The 18,948-nt window shown below is 39.4% G+C and overlaps 1 protein-coding gene across 10 annotated transcripts in view; it reads left to right on the top strand.

The window, feature by feature from the left end:
• MAP2K5 (mitogen-activated protein kinase kinase 5) overlaps positions 1–18,948 on the top strand; it is a 264,501-nt gene that overhangs the window by 6,468 nt on the left and 239,085 nt on the right. For all 10 annotated transcript variants that reach the window (XM_069597653.1, XM_069597650.1, XM_069597649.1 and 7 more), the window contains 2 exons: positions 1,457–1,505; positions 18,154–18,221. In XM_069597653.1, coding sequence (XP_069453754.1) covers positions 1,457–1,505; positions 18,154–18,221 — 117 coding nt within the window. The remainder of the gene's footprint in view (positions 1–1,456; positions 1,506–18,153; positions 18,222–18,948) is intronic.

The following is an 18,948-nucleotide window of genomic DNA, read 5'->3' on the forward strand; positions in this document are numbered from 1 at the left end:
TAGTTCCTTTTGATCAATTTTATATGCACAGATTTACTTAAAGCACACACACACACACACACACGCACACACACAGAATAGAGGCAAGGCTATTATGCAGATTGCCACTGCAGCAAAAGCTTCTAAAGAACTGCCTTTAGAAGGAAGTTGCAGCCACCACACTGCTAAGTGCCCTGCTTGGAAGGGCTGTGGGCGCCCAGCCGGTACCTGGTGCCAGTTGCGGCACAGCCCAGGAGGGACGTTGCAGCAGAGCTCCCCGAGAGCCGTGGAGTGTGTAGACCATTTGGGTTGGACTGGACATCATGGAGGGTCACTTTCCCCAGAGCTGTTTCGAAGGTGTTCTGTACCCTTTTAAATAAACTGTCTCTGTAGGCTATTTTTCAAGTGTTTTTAACTTTACAGGTTCATTTAAACATTGATACCAAGTTATATGCACTTCTTTTGTCATCTAGATTAACTACATAATAGATTAACTCTGCTTTGATATCATAAAATATGTTTCTCAGTTGCAGAGTAGAGGCTGATAATTCTTTGTATTAAATGTAGTATTACAGATTTACATCATCATCATGGAAACTTGTTTTTTGAACTCCTCCCATTATGAGTGCAAGGCATGGTTGTTAGTTACGTATCAAGAACTACATTTGTTGAAGATCTATGGTGTATTAGGTTAGTTCATGTTTATTACATTATTTAATACTTTTTACATTACCTCCATAAGCACTGGGCTTCCCAAGTGGTTCAGTGGTAAAGAATCTGCCTGCCAGTGTGGGAGGTGCAGGTGACGTTGGTTTGATCTGTGGGTCAGGAAGATCCCCTGGAGGAAGAAATGGCAACCCACTCCCGTATTCTGGCCTAGAAAATCCCATGAACAGAAGAGCCTGATGGGCTGTAGTGAGTGGGGTTGTAAAGAGTAGGACATGACTTAGTGACTGAGCATGAACACAAGTACCAATAGCATTATAGACCCATATTGGAGGATAATCAAATTCAGGCTCAGAGAGGGTGAGTAATTTGTTCCCAGTCACACAGCTTGTTTAGTGCAGAGCTGAGATTCAGATTCAGGCCAGGCTGACTCCTGAAACCTCTTTTTCTACTAATAGTACATTCCTTCTATAGCTTCCCATAGAAGAAACCTATTTTTTTCTTTTTGGTAAATGCGCAACAGTGTACTTATCTGTGCTATTGAATCCAGGGTAAAAACTTGCATTATTAATACAGAGTGGAAAGGACTTTTTAATGATCCCCTCCCCTAGAAAAGATTTAAACTCTAGAATAGAGATTTAAACTCTGGATCTAGATTGCTGGGCTAAATGTGATTATGTGCTAATGTTTTTATAGTTTATGCCAACATTTCAAAAATCTTTTCCAGGTTCACATATTTCCTCTAGGATTTGCCACATGTTAGCAGTAAAGAAGATGGCTAATTGTGTTTCTTTATTCTTTCTTTGTTTAGGATGTGATAGGCCAGGTTCTGCCTGAAGCAACAACCACAGCATTTGAATGTAAGTCTGGGTTATATACTTTGACTGTTTCTGCAGTAATTTTTCAAAGGGTTTATGGGTTGTGTTACTTTAGAAACTGACAAAAACAGATTATTTATGATCATCATATGGTACATTTAAATATTTATAAATTAATGCAAGTTTAATGATGATACTGAACTGAGTAATATTTTCTTATTTAATCATATCTTGGGTGTATATATTTCTATAATATAGCTTTAATTACCAACATGACCTTTATCTGCTCTTGCTCCTCACTGTAATAATATTGTAGGACAAAATGAAACCTGTAAACTACCTGTAGGCCAATGATTATTGATGAAAAGATTTTAATCCTTTGCTACCTTAAAACAGCAACAGAGTAGAGCAATTAAGGGAATGTTGTGTGGAATAATTCTGCTTTAGTGGGTCTTGGCAAGGCTTTTGGATGGGGACAGCAACACTTCAGGTCTTGAGTCATTCCCCCCAACCCCCCCACCAAACCAATTGGCTTGGGCCTGGGGTGGGGGCAGGGTGTACTAGAACACTGGTTTTGACATAATCCAGGGGGATGTGAAGGGCCGAGTAGGATGAGAGTTTAGTCAGTAGCACAGGGCCTCTGGTGTTGGGGAAGATAAAGAAAGGTTTGTAACTGTGGCCCCATCTTTTATTGAAGATGTGGTGTGCTTTTCCCTGTGGAAAAATGTACAGTTTCTCTACATGATTGTATCTTTTTTATTCTTGTTTTTTAAGCAGATGGTTAATGACAGAGAGTACAAGGTCCTCTCTTTTATTTATGTTCTCTTGGAGACAATTTGACAATGCTTACCAAAATATAGAATGTTCAGAACCTTTGTCTGGACAGGTCCACTTTTAGGAAACTGTCCAACAGAAATACCGACACATATGTCGAATGCCCTTCAAACAAAGCATTCATTGTGGAATTTTTTTTTTCTCTTTAATTTTGGCTGCTTTGTAAGGCTTGTGGGATCTCAGTTCCCTGACCAGGAATTGAACTTAGGCCACAGCAGTGAAGCATCAAACCCTAACCACTATGCAACAGGGAATTCCCTGGAATTATTTTTAAAAGCAAAAAATTTAGAGGTAAGCTAAATGCCTAGAATAATTAATTAAGAATTTTAAACACTGACATGAAAATATATTTGGGATATACTGTTAATAGGCAAAATACATATGGTATGATCCCATTTTGATTAAATATAGTATGATCCCATATTTATTCCCTACTTCGACCTCCCAACTTCATGTACATATTGAGACAAAGATCTGAAGACATGCCCTCTGCAGTGCTTTCCAGTCATTTCTCCTGAAAAGCAGACTTGGGGCTGTAGTAGGGGAAGAATTGACTGAATGAACACACTTCCTGCTTTATCTCTTTCTCTATGGCTATTTCAGTATTCTCTATTGAATATTTTTCAACAATATAAGCTACTTGAGTAGAACTCTTGAAATAATTAATAAAGAAGAGTATGGTGTTAACCACACTGAACTTCATATACTACTGAAAAATAGTATGTATATCTGAATACATGTTAGTGTTGCAAGCTCTTCAGACGCCTTGCAGTAACGCCTCAGGGGTGCCAAGGATTTCATGGATGGTCTGGTAATTAACATTTGGGGTACTTAACTGTTGCTAGATGCTGTGTTAAGAGTGTTCCATGGGTTATCTCATTTAATTTAACCTTCACAAGATCCCCATGAAGTACTTTGAAGGACTGTTATTTGCTCTGTGTTACTTGAGGACATCTCCTCTAAGTAACTTAAGTCTCACAGCTAGTAGGTGATAAAGTGGAATTTCTCATGTGTATTTTCTCAGCCACTGTCGAGACTTGTTCTAAGAGTTGTCATAATTTTTGATGTTGTGCATTCTAATTGTTTTTAGGTGAGGCAAAAAAGAATCTCACCTTGCTTTTTCTACTTCTCCCTCTCTGTATCCCTCCAAGTGGCTCTCTGTACCTGTGCCTTTTTGGCTTTCAGAGTCAGGGGTCATAGTAGTAATGCTTATTATTTTAGCTATCACTTATTGATGCATGTCAGGAAGCAACAGTTAGAACTGGACATGGAACAACAGACTGGTTCCAAATAGGAAAAGGAGTACGTCAAGGCTGTATACTGTCACCCTGCTTATTTAACTTATATGCAGAGTACATCATGAGAAACGCTGGGCTGGAAGAAGCACAAGCTGGAATCAAGACTGCCGGGAGAAATATCAATAACCTCAGATATGCAGATGACACCACCCTTATGGCAGAAAGTGAAGAAGAACTAAAGAGCCTCTTGATGAAAGTGAAAGAGGAGAGTGAAAAAGTTGGCTTAAAGCTCAACATTCAGAAAACGAAGATCATGGCATCTGGTCGCAATACTTCATGGCAAACAGATGGGGAAACAGTGGAAACAGTGTCAGACTTTATTTTTGGGGGGGCTCCAAAATCACTGCAGATGGTGACTGCAGCCATGAAATTAAAAGACGCTTACTCCTTGGAAGGAAAGATATGACCAACCTAGATAGCATATTCAAAAGCAGAGACATTACTTTGCCAACCAAGATCTGTCTAGTCAAGGCTATGGTTTTTCCAGTAGTCATGTATGGATGTGAGAGCTGGACTATAAAGAAAAGTGAAAGTGAAGTCGCTCAGTTGTGTCTGACTCTTTGTGACCCCATGGACTGTATTCTACCAGGCTCCTCCCTCCATTGGATTCTCCAGGCAAGAGTACTGAAGTGGGTTGCCATTTTCCTTCCCCAGGGGATCTTCCTGACCCACGGATCGAACCTGGGTCTCCTGCATTCCAGGCAGATGCTTTAACCTCTGAGCCACCAGGGACTCCAAGAAAGCTGAGCACCAAAGAATTGATGCTTTTGAACTGTGATGTTGGAGAAGACTCTTGAGAGTCCCTTGAACTGCAAGGAGATCCAACCAGTCCATCCTAAAGGAGATAAGTGCTGAGTGTTCATTGGAAAGACTGATGTTGAAGCTGAAACTCCAATACTTTGGCCACCGAATGTGAAGAGCTGACTCATCTGAAAAGACCCTGATGCTGGGAAAGATTGAGGGCGGGAGGAGAAGGGGATGACAGAGGATAAGATGGTTGGATGGCCTCACCGACTCAATGGGCATGAGTTTGGGTAAACTCCGGGATTGGTGATGGATAGGGAGGCCAGGTGTGCTGCAGTCCATGAGGTCAGAAAGAGTTGGACACGATTGAGTGACTGAATTGAACTGAACTAATTGATGGGCTACTATGTGCCAGACAGTGTTCTTGATGATGTACCTGGATTGTTGCTAATCTTTGCAATAATTGTGTAAGGTAGGAAAATTACACTTGTGAGGAAACTGAAACTCAGAGACATAAAGAGATTGTTGAAGGTGATCAGCTAGGAAGTGGTAGAGTCCATATGTAAATACAGTTCTGTTTTGAGCATGAAACTTGCAGCCTTTGTAACCAAGTATGTTGAAAGCCTGTGAAGGGTATTAAGTGTGGTTTATGAGTGTGATGGAACAGTAAGATCCATCTTGAATAAGTAAAACTTTGATCAAAGAAATATTTATGGTAATATATTTAACACTGAAAAGTATACTTAACACTAACGAAAGAAATGTTTAAATTTCTAGGTTTAACTTCTTAGTGATCTTTACTTTTTTCCCCCCACAACAAGGGCAGTGGCTCTAAATCCATCACCTTCTGGACCAATTTTAGGTGGCAAGAATAAGAACAAAAGTACACAAAGTAATGATAGTTCTTCATTTCATTGTGTTCAGATCGTTGTGGACTTTCCATCATAGACTTAAAATCCTACGCAGGCTTTTTTCATCAGTGTTCTAGTGTGACCTTATTTTCTGTACCAAAGATCCATATTAATGAATGAAATTTATGTGCAAAAAATACTGATGGTTGGAAAGATGTAGTTTATATGCTAATTTGCTGAAATGTTAGAGCTCTTTCAGTAGTTTATGGTATGACGGAACAAATCTTGAATAAATAAAACTTTAAGATGTTTATGGTAATATATTTAAGGCTGCTAAGTGCGGTGGTTTAGTTACTAATTTGTGTCCAACTCTTTGGGACCCATGGGCTGTAGCCTGTCAGGCTCCTTTGTCCATGGGATTTCCCAGGCAAGAAGCCTGGAATGGGTTGCCAGTTCCTTCTCCAGGGGATCTTCCTGACACAGGGATCAAACCTAGGTCTCCTGCATTGCAGGTGGTCTCCTGCATTGCAGGCAGATTCTTTACCAACTGAGCCAAAAGGAAGCCCTGCAAAGTATACCCAACACTAAGCTCTACAAAAGAGGGGGTGTTATATTTACTGATGTAATTAAGTGACAAGAGAAAGGACAATGTCAAATTTACCTGTTCTATATAAAAGAAGAGAAAAAGAGTAAGTGGGAAAGAGGGGAAGGGTTAAGGTTCTCTTACTGGAAGTTCAGTTCTGAGAAATGCCATCTTGTTGGTGAAACCTCCAGTCCCCACAGGTGTGGTGCATCTCTCTGGGCACTTCACCGGAGCAGGTGACCTATTGGGCCTGCCCTCCCATTGGCTGTTGCCTGCTTCCCATCCTCCCTAGATTTTGATGGCTTGGTGACAGGGGCCACGTTTTATTTCACTCTGGCTCTCTTCTTAGTACAGTGGGCCCTGTATATCCACAGGTTCCACATCTGCCAATTGTATGACACCATTTTCTGTAAGAGACTTGATGGTCCACGGATTTTGGTATCCTGTTCCTGATGGAGCAGGAGGGATGTGGTTCTGGAACTAATGCTCTGAGGAACAAGTATACTTTGTGCCTTGTAGAAACACCCTTGTTGAATAAGATGGAATGTTATATATGTCCATATTCAAAAGAGAATTGTAAAATGCATGTAACCTAAAGTTAAGTAAAAAATTTGCTTTTTTTCTTGGATTATTTGTGCAGTTATTCAGCCATGGGATATAACTGGTTGGTGGTGGACAATTCAGGATCCAAAATCAAATTCCCACACTTGTCCTGAGAGGGCAGAGGGTCTGTAAGTGGTTATATTCTTCGTGATTTCTGTTCCTGGGGGTAGTGTTTCCAAGGGGACTTAGGGGTGAATGAGGGGAAGGAGTCCCATTCGTGCCAGACTTACCTTTTGGACCAATGGCCTCAAACCTCTTTTTCTTTTTACCACTTTTAGGTGAAAGTACTACTTTTCAATATATAGTGTCTAGTTTTTTGTTTTTTTAAGTTAAGAAGATGATCTTAAAAAAATTTCAGTCAGTATCAAAATAAAGCGAAAAGTCTCCATCCCCAATTCCCTAGTTAACAGTTTCTTCTGTATCCTTCCAGATATTTCCTCATATATAATATATACAATATTGCAGCTAGTTGCCCCTGCCATTACTTAATAGTATATATTGGGTCTCTTTCTAATGTACTGCTGCTGCTACTGCTAAGTCGCTTCAGTTGTGTCCGACTCTGGGCGACCCCATAGACAGCAGCCCACCAGGCTTCTCCGTCCCTGGGATTCTCCAGGCAAGAACTTTGGAGTGGGTTGTCATTTCCTCCTCCGATGCATGAAAGTGAAAAGTGAAAGTGAAGTCGCTCAGTCGTGTCCGACCCTCAGCGACCCCATGGACTGCAGCCTTCCAGGCTCCTCTGTCCATGGGATTTCCCAGGCAAGAGTACTGGAGCGGGGTGCCATTGCCTTCTCTGCTTTCTAATGTAAGTGTATATAAATCAGCTTCATTCTTTTGGATACTCTTGTGGCTGTAACTTATTTAACCTGTTGGTGGACCAGTTTTAAGTTTAAGACTTTATCAGTTTTTTTAGTAGCATTAGAAAAAAAAAAAAATGCTGCGGTCAACAGCATTGTCTCTTACGACTTTCCATGGTGTAGAAATGGATTTGGAACTACTGAAACAAAGAGTACCGTATTTTATGTTTTAATAGCTATTTCCATGTTGTTCTTTAGAAGGTAGAGCCAATTTGCACTCCCACCAGCAGTGTTCAAGAATGCCCATTTCTCTCTACCCTCACCAAGTCAACTTTAGTTGATATCAATTTGATATGTGAAAAAGATTATTATATTATAATTTTATTTTGTATTTCTTCAGTTATAAATGAGCTTAGGCATCTTTTCATTTATATTTTGGTCATTTGTATTTAATTTTGTGAACTATTTATCACCTTTGCCCATTTTTCTGTTTAGGTTATTTGTGTTTTTCTAGTTGACTGAAGAGTTTCCCAATATTAAGAAAATTGCTCCTTTGTCTTAGATATTATATTTTTGTTTCATTTATTGCTTTTGTTTCAGCTTGTTTTGGTCTTTTCGTCTCTCTTTTTTTTATCCCATGGAGAAGTTTAAAATTTTTGCATGGTCTGGTTTGTCATATTTTGACTTCTGGATTTATGTCATGCTTCGAAAGGTCTTCCACATTCCAAGATGTTGGAGAAACATTACTTCAGATTCTTTTTTCTTCCTACTTTAATGGGGTTAAATACACACTTTTAGGTGTGTGCATAAATATGTATGTTCGTATGTGTATTCATGTGGGTTCTTTTTCTGTAATAAAACAACATGTATTGTATTACAAAGGCAGAGGATTTTTAAAAAAAATTTTGTACCATCTTCAGTTTATTTTGGTGCAAGGAGTCAGGCAGAGATCCAGCTTTATTTTTCAAGAAGACAGACAGTTGATTCCATGCTGGTTATTGAATAATTTGTCTTTCCCTAGATATGAGAACACTTCTGAGATGAAGCTAAATTCCATAACCATAAAACATCTTGTATGTTTGCGTGTGTGGGCCCTATGTATGCTATAGGAGCTTGACATTCATATAGGTCCAAAGATCCCTGCTGATTTTCACGTTGTCATTAAAAGATTAATGAGTACACCAACACATGAGGTGAGAACAGTCAGCTGTGCCCGCTAAGGAGTTTCCTGTGCATATTGTTACATGTGTTCCTCTCTCTGGATTTTCTCTAGACAAGTTACTAGTATAAAATTACAGTTGGGCTGGTGTTGCTGGACAGTAAAAATCTTACCGTTGACTTGATAGATGCATTTTAAGTCTATGTAGACAAATGCTGACTTATACCTATAAATACCGTAAGGTCCCACTTTTCTGGGACACTCTGACGTCATATATTCTGATCTATAGCCCTCATATGGGTATCTTCACATTCGTTAAGCCAGGTATCTGAGTTTTGGTTTGGAAAATACGACTTTAGGATCAATCTTTGTTTTGTTTTTCTTTAACTGTGACTATTTTATACTCACTCTTCATTGAACAGAATCCTTTTCAGTTGTTTTATGAATTTCTGGGAAAAATGAAGCATTAATTTCTTACACTGTACCATATCTAAAAGCTAACTGTTTGCCTGTAAGTAAAACTGGATAGGTTAATGAAAAATTGTAATTTCACATTAGACATACACTGAGTCTAAAAATTAACATGTAAGCTATATACAATGGAATAATTTGTTGTCTTTGTTGAGTCACTAAGTTGTGTCCAACTCTTTTGCAACCCCATGGACTATAGCCCACCAGACTCCTCTATTCCGGATTTCCCAGGCAAGAATATTAGAGTGGGTTGCCATTTCCTTCGCCAGGGGATTCTTCCTGACCCTGGGATCAAACTCATGTCTCTTGCATTGGCAGGGAGATTCTTTACCACTGAGCCACCAGAGAAGCCCACAGTGGAATATTACTTAGCCATAAAAGGAGCAAAATAATGCCATTTACAAAAACATGGATGGATGTAGAGATTGTCATATTCAGTGAAGTAAGTCAGACACAGAAAGTCAAATATAGAATATCACTTACGTGTGGAATCTAAAAAAGGGGATACAAATGAGCTTATTTATAAACAGAAGTAGAATCACAGATGTAGAAAACAAATTTATGGTTATCAGGGGCAAAGGTGGGTGGTGAGAGGGATAAACTGGAAGATTGAGATTGAGATATATATACTACTATATATAAAATAGATAACTAATAAGAACCTACTGTATAGCACAGAGAACTCTGCTCCATACTCAGTAGTGGCCTATATGGGAGAAGAAGCTAAAAACAGAGTGGATATGTATATATGTATAACTGATCACTTCACTGTATATCTGTAGCTAACACAACATTGTAACTGTCAACTATACTCCAATTAAAAAAGAAAAAGAAACACAGGGGGAAAGACTATCTTGAATGTGGCCTGGAGATACCTTTCAGTGATCCATCAAAATATCTAATAAATGTTTTAAATGGTCCCCATTGCTGGTGGAAAAAAATTAACACGTAAGAGCTAATTGTGTATTCTTAGAATTTGAGACGGTATAAAAGGGGCTTTAATTTATTGAAATTTTAGTTTGAAATATCACTGATGCAAAAAGTCCGAAACATTTTTAGGTCTTATGAGAGTTGTTAGTGGTAGTAGTAGGTGTTGGTAGTCTTATTAGTCATTATTATTAGTAGTAGTAGTAAGCATTGGTAGTCTGGCTGTTTTACATGAGAATTTAGAAGTTTAAGTCCTTTACCCAAGCACCAGGTTAGTTCCTTAAGGGCAGTAGATCGTGATGCTTGTTTTTCAGGGTTTTTTTGGGGGGGCTGCACCCCATGGCTTGCAGGACTTTAGTTCCCCATCTGAGAATTGAACTTGTGCCCCCTACAGTGGAAGCACAGAGTATTAATCATTGGACCGCCAGGGAAATTCCAGTACCACTCACTTTTGAGTCACTAGAAACCCAGCGTAGCACATGGTAAACTCTCACTTTGTGCTTCTGGAATGTATGAATGGTTGAAGGAATAAGGTAGTAAGAACACGCCTTCTGTCTCTCATCCATCAGCAAATCCTGTTGGCTCTACCTTTAAAATATATCCAGCATGTAATGACTGCTCAAAATCTCAACTTGGTTTAGGCCACCGTCACCTCTTACCTGGACTAGGACCGTGGTCCCCTGACTTGCCTCCTGTTTCTGATTTGCCTCCACATAGCCTCTTCCTCAGACTGCAGCCAAAGTGATCCCTTTAGACGTTAAGTGAGATGACTGCACTCAAGACCCTCCAGGGTTTCTTTCTCACTCAGGAGTGAAAGCCGAGTCCTGCGAGGCCCTGCCTTTTCTCATCTGCCCTCAGCTCTACTCCATCATCACTCCTGTGAACTCGTCTCTCTCTCCTTCATCTTATTCTCAGCCTGTTCCAGCTACTCTGGCTTTCTTTTAGTCTCTCAGGCATGTCAGGTATTCTTCTGCCTTTCTGCCTGAAACATTCTTTCCCCAGATATCTGTATGGTTCATCCCCTCATCCCTTTCAAGTCTTTCTCAAGTAGGGTGTAACCTCCGTGAGGGCAGGGGTTTTCCTTTTTCCACTGTTGTTATCCCCAGTGTCCAGAACATTACCTGTGACACAGTGGGCACTTAGATATTTTTTTGGAAAGAAAGAGGAAGCAAAGAAGAAGGATTCAGCAGGTGGGAGGCATGGAGCTAAATTAAAACTCATGGATATGAAGATTTAGCCTTAGAAACTGTGGCCTCCAATCCTGACCAGATCTTAGACCCTGAGAAGGGTTCTAAACTTGACAGGTCTTCTGATCATTTCCTGTTGATGTCTTTTTTAACCTCTACAACTCTGTTTTCATTTCTTTCCTCTTGCCTTAGAAAAATGCCTTTGCTGTAGTTCTAATTGACCCTTCTTACCTGGCACCGGAGTAACATGACACATGACAAATAAACTGCAGTGTTGTCCTAAGAGTCTGTGCGGCTCTTGGCAGAAGCTAAATTATTTCTCTCGAAAGCTGACTTGAGCCCTGCCACTGCAGTGGGTGGCGTGTGCCTGAGAGCTCCCCAGAATCTGCTGCTTGTCTGCTGTTTGCTCGGTAGGAACTCTGCTTGCCGTTCTGACCGCCCCTCACCTGAGGCTGCCTCTCCTCTATTGGGCCTTTATGTTCCTCCTCTTGGTTTCTCTTTTGGATTGCATGTTGCTTCGAAGGAAATCGCTACCAACATATGGCCTGTTATGATTCTCTTTTCCCAAACTCTGCCATTTTGTATATTTGTGACACACTGCAGATTTTGTGAAGATTGCTTCATAATATTTGTTTACCATCTGCTGCACTCTATTTGGTATCTTGCTAGGATTTTTTTCCTCCATTTTAAGTGACATTAACAGAATCCAGCCAGTACATAGACTTTCTGGTTCTACTTTTGCTTCCCTAATGTGCTGGAAAATCATATTACTATGCTCCAGGCAACTAGAGAAGGCTGGAATTCTCATTGTGAACCAGTGTATCAGAGCGCTTCCCTGCCCCCCTTCTTGGTCATATCTAGTAATGCTTTTTTGGTCAGATGGCAAAGAACCTCCATGTGTAAGACAAAAAGAGTTCAAATTATTTTTTTCTGCTTCTCCTGGTGCATTGGCTTCCTAGTGTTCTTCAGTTCTACCTTTGACACTTTCTGCCATTTTAGTAAGTTTTTTTATGATTTATGGTTCCAGCTAGTGGACTTTTATAGCTAATCCAGTGTGATAGGCCCAGCCAGAGTCTTTGATAGATGGACTGACTATGTCTATCCTCCTTTTTATTCAGAAAGGTATTTTAAGTTATTGTCATACTAAATTGCTCAGTATGTAGTTCTCCTTTCTTCTCCTTTATTAACTTGTCATTACTCTCAATTCATTGTCTACTTAAAATTTTCTTTCCAGCTTTATTGAGTTATAATTGACACATAGCATTGTGCAAGTTTAGGGTGTATAATATGTTGATTCGATCGTCATTTAGTACAAAATGATTACCACTGTAGTGTAGCCAACATGTTCATCCTGATACATAATTAGCGTTTCTTTTTTGTGGTGAGAATATTTAAGATCTGTTAGCAGTGTTCAAGTATGTAATGCAATTTTTTAGCAGTAATCACCACACTGTACATTGGGTCCTCACACTCTGTTGTTCTCATAACTGTAAGTATGTGTCCTTTGACAAGTATCTCCCTGTTTCCCCACTCTACAACCCCTGGTAACCCTGAATTTCAGTTGTTTAGATTCCACATATAAGAGATATCATACAGTATTTGTCTTTCTTTAACTTATTTCACTTAGCATAATGCCCTCAGGGTTCACCCATGTTGTCAGAAATGGAAGAACACCCATCTTTTTCATGGCTGAGTAATAGTCATGTGTTTGTGTTTGTGTATGTGTGTGTCTCTGTGTGTGTGTATGTATGTGTACACATCTTCTTTATCCATTGATCCATTGATGGATACTTGAGTTGTTTACAGTTCAGTTCAGTTGCTCAGTTGTGTCCGACTCTGCGACACCATGAACTGCAGCACGCCAGGCTTCCTCATCAATCACCAACTCCCGGAGTTCACTCATACTCATGTCCATTGAGTCGGTGATGCCATCCAACCATCTTATCCTCTGTTGTCCCCTTCTCCTCCTGCCCTCAATCTTTCTCAGCATCAGGGTCTTTTCAGCTGAGTCAGCTCTTCACATCAGGTGGTCAAAGTATTGGAGTTTCAGCTTCAACATCAGTCTTTCCAATGAACACTCAGGACTGATCTCCTTTAGGATGGACTGGTTGGATCTCTTTGCAGTCCAAGGGACTCTCAGTCTTCTCCAGCACCACAGTTCAAAGGCATCAATTCTTCAGTGCTCAACTTTATAGTCCAACTCTCACATCCATACATGACTACTGGAAAAACCATAGCCTTGACTAGACAGATCTTGGTTGGCAAAGTAATGTCTCTGCTTTTAAATATATTGTCTAGGTTGGTTATAACTTTCCTTCCAAGGAGTGTCTTTTAATTTCATGGCTGCAATCACCATCTGCAGTAATTTTGGAGCCCCCCAAAATAAAGTCAGTTACTGTTTCCACTGTTTCCACATCTATTTGCCATGAAGAGATGGGACCGGATGCCATGATCTTCGTTTTCTGAATGTTGAGCTTTAAGCCAACTTTTTCACTCTCCTCTTTCACTTTCATCAAGAAGCTCTTTAGTTCTTCTTCACTTTCTGCCATAAGGGTGGTGTCATCTGCACGTCTGAGGTTATTGATATTTCTCCCAGCAGTCTTTATTCCAGCTTGTGCTTCTTCCAGCCCAGCATTTCTCATGATGTACTCTGCATATAAGTTAAATAAGCAGGGTGACAGTATACAGCCTTGACGTACTCCTTTTCCTATTTGGAACCAGTCTGTTGTTCCATGCCCAGTTCTAACTGTTGCTTCCTGACCTGCATACTGGTTTCTTACGAAGCAGGTCAGGTGGTCTGATATTCCCATCTCTTTCAGAATTTTCCACAGTTTATTGTGATCCACACAGTCGAAGGTTTTTGGCATAGTCAACAAAGCAGAAATAGATGTTTTTCTGGAACTCTGTTGCATTTTTGATGATCTAGTGAATGTTGGCAATTTAATCTCTGGTTCCTCTGCCTTTTCTAAAACCCAAGAAAAAGAAATGCACAAAGGCAAAATGGCTGTCTGAGGAGGCCTGACAAATAGCTGTGAAAAGAAGAGAAGCCAAAAGCAAAGGAGGGAAGGAAAGATACAAGCATCTGAATGCAGAATTCTGAAGAACAGCAAGGAGAGATAAGAAAGCCTACCTTAGTGATCAATGCAAAGAAATAGAGGAAAACAATAGAGTGGGAAAGGCTAGAGATCTCTTCAAGAAAATTAGAGATACCAAGGGAACATTTCATGCAAAGATAGGCTCAATAAAGGACAGAAACGGTATGGACCTAACAGAACCAGAAGATGTTAAGAAGAGGTGGCAAGAATACACAGAAGAACTGTACAAAAAAGATCTTAACCCAGATAATCACGATGGTGTGATCACTCACCTAGAGCCAGACATCCTGGAATGTGAAGTCAAGTGGGCCTTAGGAGGCATCACTACGAACAAAGCTAGTGGAGGTGATAGAATTCCAGTGGAGCTATTTCAGATCCTAAGATGATGCTGTGAAAGTGCTGCACTCAATATGTCAGCAAATTTGGAAAACACAGCCGTGGCCCAGGACTGGAAAAGGTCAGTTTTCTTTCCAATCCCAAAGAAAGGCAATGCCAAAGAATGCCCAAATACAATGAGTACAGATATTTCTGTAAACTTCTGATTTCAGTTCCTTTGGATACATACCCAGCAGTACAATTGCTGGATCATATATTAGTTGTAATTTTATTTTTTTGAGGAACCATGTACTATTTTCCACAGTGGTTTTTTCAGTTTACATTCCTACCTACAGTACATGAGGGTTCTCTTTTCTCTGCATTCTCACCAACACTTGTTCTCTCTTGTCTTTTTAATGATAGTGTAACAAGTGTGAGGGGATACCTCATCTCGGTGTTGATTTGCATATCCCTGATGATTAGAGATGGGGAGCACCTCTCTGTGTACCCACTGGCCCTTCGTATATCTTTCTCGGAATTCCTTGTCTTTAGAGAGAAGTGTGTTCTCATTTTAAATTTCAAGGCCAATGATTTGCTCTTGGGTTGCCTTCATGGCCTGGATTTTGCCTTTGGGCCAGAGTCGTTTGTCTTCTGTTAGTGTGATTACTTTTTCAGCTCAGTCTCCTTTCTGACAAGAACAAGGAGTCTTCATTAAAACTACTAATTGCAGTTATTAAAGAATGAAGCAGACAGTCCTTCAAAGAGCAATCTGTAAGGGAAAGTAGTTCCTACATAAAATGGAGCCTCTCATTAATCCATGAGAACTACTAATCACTGTGTCTTATAAACCTGATACTGTCCTCAGGCTTTATTAGAATGCCTCTATCAGGTTACCTTGTCTCCTTATGAGACAGCACTTTAGGTTTGTGTCAAAGCTGCTCTGGAGTTTTGTCCTAAGTTTTTTCTGTCCACTTAAAGCGGAGTGCCCTTTAGTGTTTCACAGCTGCTTTCTATGGAACTGCTAAGTAAGAGATTATTCTGGTAACTGACTTCCCTCACAGTTACTGGATTATTTATGGTAACTGAAATAAATAAATAAATTCAGTGATTTTACAGAATTTTAGAATTATACAGTCTTTGGTTTTAAGTAGCCTTAAAGGTTCAAGCCCAGGCTTTGAGAGCTTAGAGAATTATATTTGTTGTTATTGTTACTGATTTAGAGAGACTGTGATTTAAACAATTTTTTTCTGAAATCTGTGCCTTCTCTTTACAAATTATAAAAAGATTCTTCACCTGTTTTATTAAACTCCAAGTACTTCTTCATTCCATGTGGACAATACCTTATTGAGGTCTAGTGGGTATTGGGATCTGACGATAATCTGTCCCTTTGTAGCCACCATCTCTACAGCTAGTTCTGGTGTAGCAACGAGGTTTGCATAAAGCTACTTTGTTCAGACTGAAAATTTTACCAAGTTCAGGACTTCATCAAGAACAAATCATTTTAGTCCACATCCAAACTGAGAATTTAACTTGCTTTTAAAACAAAAAATGTACAGTGCTTTCATATATGGTTATATCTAACATTATACAATATCTGTTTTTTTCTCCTTTGTTTCCTGCATTTATGTGACAGCTTTTTGACTTAACCTTGAAAATATTAGTTTCTGGAACCTATGTAGAAACTCTGTTTCCAAAATTAGAACAGCATTTTTCTCCCAGTTTGACTCTAGCCTATAACTTAAAGAAAGAAAGAGAGGGAAGGAAAATGCTAGATTTCTGTGTAGTTCTTTATATATGTAACCTCCGTAGGAATATGCCTTCTTTGTTACTGAAGGTGACCACTGTGTGCCATTTATACCAAGATAGGCAGCTCTTGGTAGGTAATACCAGTGGTGATTGTTGCAGCTCCTAGCTATGTAAATATTCAGTGTGACTTGATGATACTGATTTACATCCAGCTGGGGAACTCTGCAGGAGTGAACCTGTATCTAGGATTCAGAACAGTTACTCTGGAGGGAAAACCCCAGTGAAAGCTGTTGGCTTGGTCACTGAACAGGACAAATTCAGATGCTGCTTTCCCTTGTACTTTCAGATTGCTGTTGGCTGTGAGGGAGAGAAAGAAGGTAGCATTGTGCTCTGAAATAGGCTAATTAGGAGAGAAAACAATCTCCCTCTTACACCAAACAGTGGGCTATCTTAAAAAAAGCAGCTGGACAGGAGGGAGGGCCTGCTGAGGTGTGGTGGGCTAAGATCTAGGTGCTAAACTGAGCTCCCCCTATATTTTCAGTAAGAGTTCTCAGAGTGTGTCATGCTAGCTTATTCTCTTTATGATGAGAGATTTGTCTTTTTCTCCAGATCTGGGATCAGGTTCTCTGCCTCTGATTGAATCAGCAATTAGATGCCCAAGAGTGACCAAAATAAATAAATAAATAAAATCCTAGCTTGGTTTAGGAAATGCACAACAGCGGAGGCACCCATTTGAGAGAGAGCCTGTCCCTTCCGCGTTGTCCCCTTGGGAGGCTGTGTACGTCTTCCATCAGTGTTGCCCTTGCTCAAAATGTTTTTGGCATTTTTCAAACAACTGTACATTTAGAGTCTACCAAGTATGCTGTTTTCCTGTTGACAGATCTTTATCCTCAGAAGGATGAAGTAGCTAACTAAATATTTAGAAATAACCAGAAGTCATTCTGCCTGGCAGATAGTATGGATGAGTGAGTGATCGGATGTGGACAGTTTTGTTTGGGACTGAAAACAAGATCTGATATTTTTGCTTGATTTATCTTCAGGTTCTGAAAGCAGTTTTGAAGACATATTTCACAAACTGTTTTAATTAAGGGAAGGATGAATGAAATCAGTACATTGTTTTGGATGTGGCTCCTTTGATGATCCACTTACTCAGATTTACCCATTCTTGTTCAGTATTTTGTTAAGTCTTATTATCCTCTAGTTTTAAGACCATTTAAATGATTTCGCAGTAGTGCAAGTCACCATTTGAAGCTTTCTGTGGTCATAAAGTACTCAGTATAAGTGAAACAGTTCAGAATATGAGAGATCAAGTGGGTTATGAGGAGAACTGTATTAGAGTTGCTTTGTAAGTTAACCTTACACTGGACTCTCAGTTCTGTAAAAAGGGAATGATAATAATCAAGTCATATTGTCCACATCATAGAATCGTTATGAGGCTTTTAAGGGTGTATGGAGCATAAATCACAGTGCCTTGTGTTATAGTAGTGTTCAGTAAATGATAGCCATTTTTATTATGCTATTATGACATGACAGATTGCCGGGAGAGAGGAAGAATGGAGAAATAGAGGGATAGGGTGCCATGTGGGAAAGCAAAAAGTACTAATAGTTGAATAATACTGGCCTTTCTTCAGTTTTTAAAGTTCTTCAAGCCAAACCTGTTCATACTCCAGTTGTATGTACTTCATTTTAAAAATATTTATTTATTTATTTGGCTGTGCCATGCAACACGTGTGATTTTAGTTCCCCGACCAGGGATTGAACCCATGCTCCCTGCAGGGGAAGCTCAGAGTCTTAACCACTAGACTGCCAGGGAAATCCCTATATTTACTTTAACTTAGGTTCATGTCATGACATGAGCAATATTTTAATTTTCAGCTGTCCCCCAAATTTATAGTTCTTTATTGAGATTCTGTTGTATTCTGAACCAAAAAACCAAACTAATAACGTCAACGTCTACAACATACAGTGTTGAGGATGTGGACATCAAGTTTGTGCAAACCAATTGTATTATGTTTCCAGCTGACATGGTTTTTGTATATTAAAAAATCTCAACGCTTACATTATGTTGCTTTTTAAACAGATGAAGATGAAGATGGTGATCGAATTACAGTGAGAAGTGATGAAGAAATGAAGGCAATGCTGTCATATGTAAGTATACTACTAATGAGGACTTTTCTAAAAATCTTGTTGTAATTGAGGATGCAGTTTCTTGATGTAGTGAAGATATGAAAGTAAATCACAGTTGCTCTTAACATTTTTCTAGACAACATATAAAATTTTTAAAGATCTCCTTACGTGAAAGTTTAAGGGCATTCTTTTCAAAAGACGCTTACTGATCATATCATGAACGTTAAGAATAATGCATCTTAATGACTTTCGCATTAGGTATGGTGCAGACTAAATGGACTATCAATTTCCTGTATTTTTTATGCAGTACTTAAAGTAACGGCTCATTAAAAATGAACCCCTGGGCTCTAAAATTTTTTCAAAATCTACTTTCAACTGGAGATCCCTTTCACCCCTTCCAAACAGACTGTAGTTATAATGTAGCTGCTGGCTTAATGTGGATACATGACTTACAGAGACTTACAGATGTACTGTCAGTGATTTTATGTACTAACCACCCCACCCTAAAATGAACTACAGGGTTACTTACTGAATCTAAGTGATTTGAATATATCCCCCAAATGACTTTTCTTTTGTGTTTCAAATTTCAGTGAAAATTTGCATTAATATTTGTCTCAGGGCCAAAGTAGATAGATAAGAAAAAAGGATATATTTCTAAAACTTTAATACTAAGCTTGAATAATTTAGCTACTATGGAGAGAAATAGCTTCCCTGAGCCCTGGTTTGTTCTTTTCTCTTATTTCATTTT

Source organism: Ovis canadensis, chromosome 7 (genome assembly GCF_042477335.2).
Source record: "Ovis canadensis isolate MfBH-ARS-UI-01 breed Bighorn chromosome 7, ARS-UI_OviCan_v2, whole genome shotgun sequence".
Taxonomy (NCBI): domain Eukaryota; kingdom Metazoa; phylum Chordata; class Mammalia; order Artiodactyla; family Bovidae; genus Ovis; species Ovis canadensis.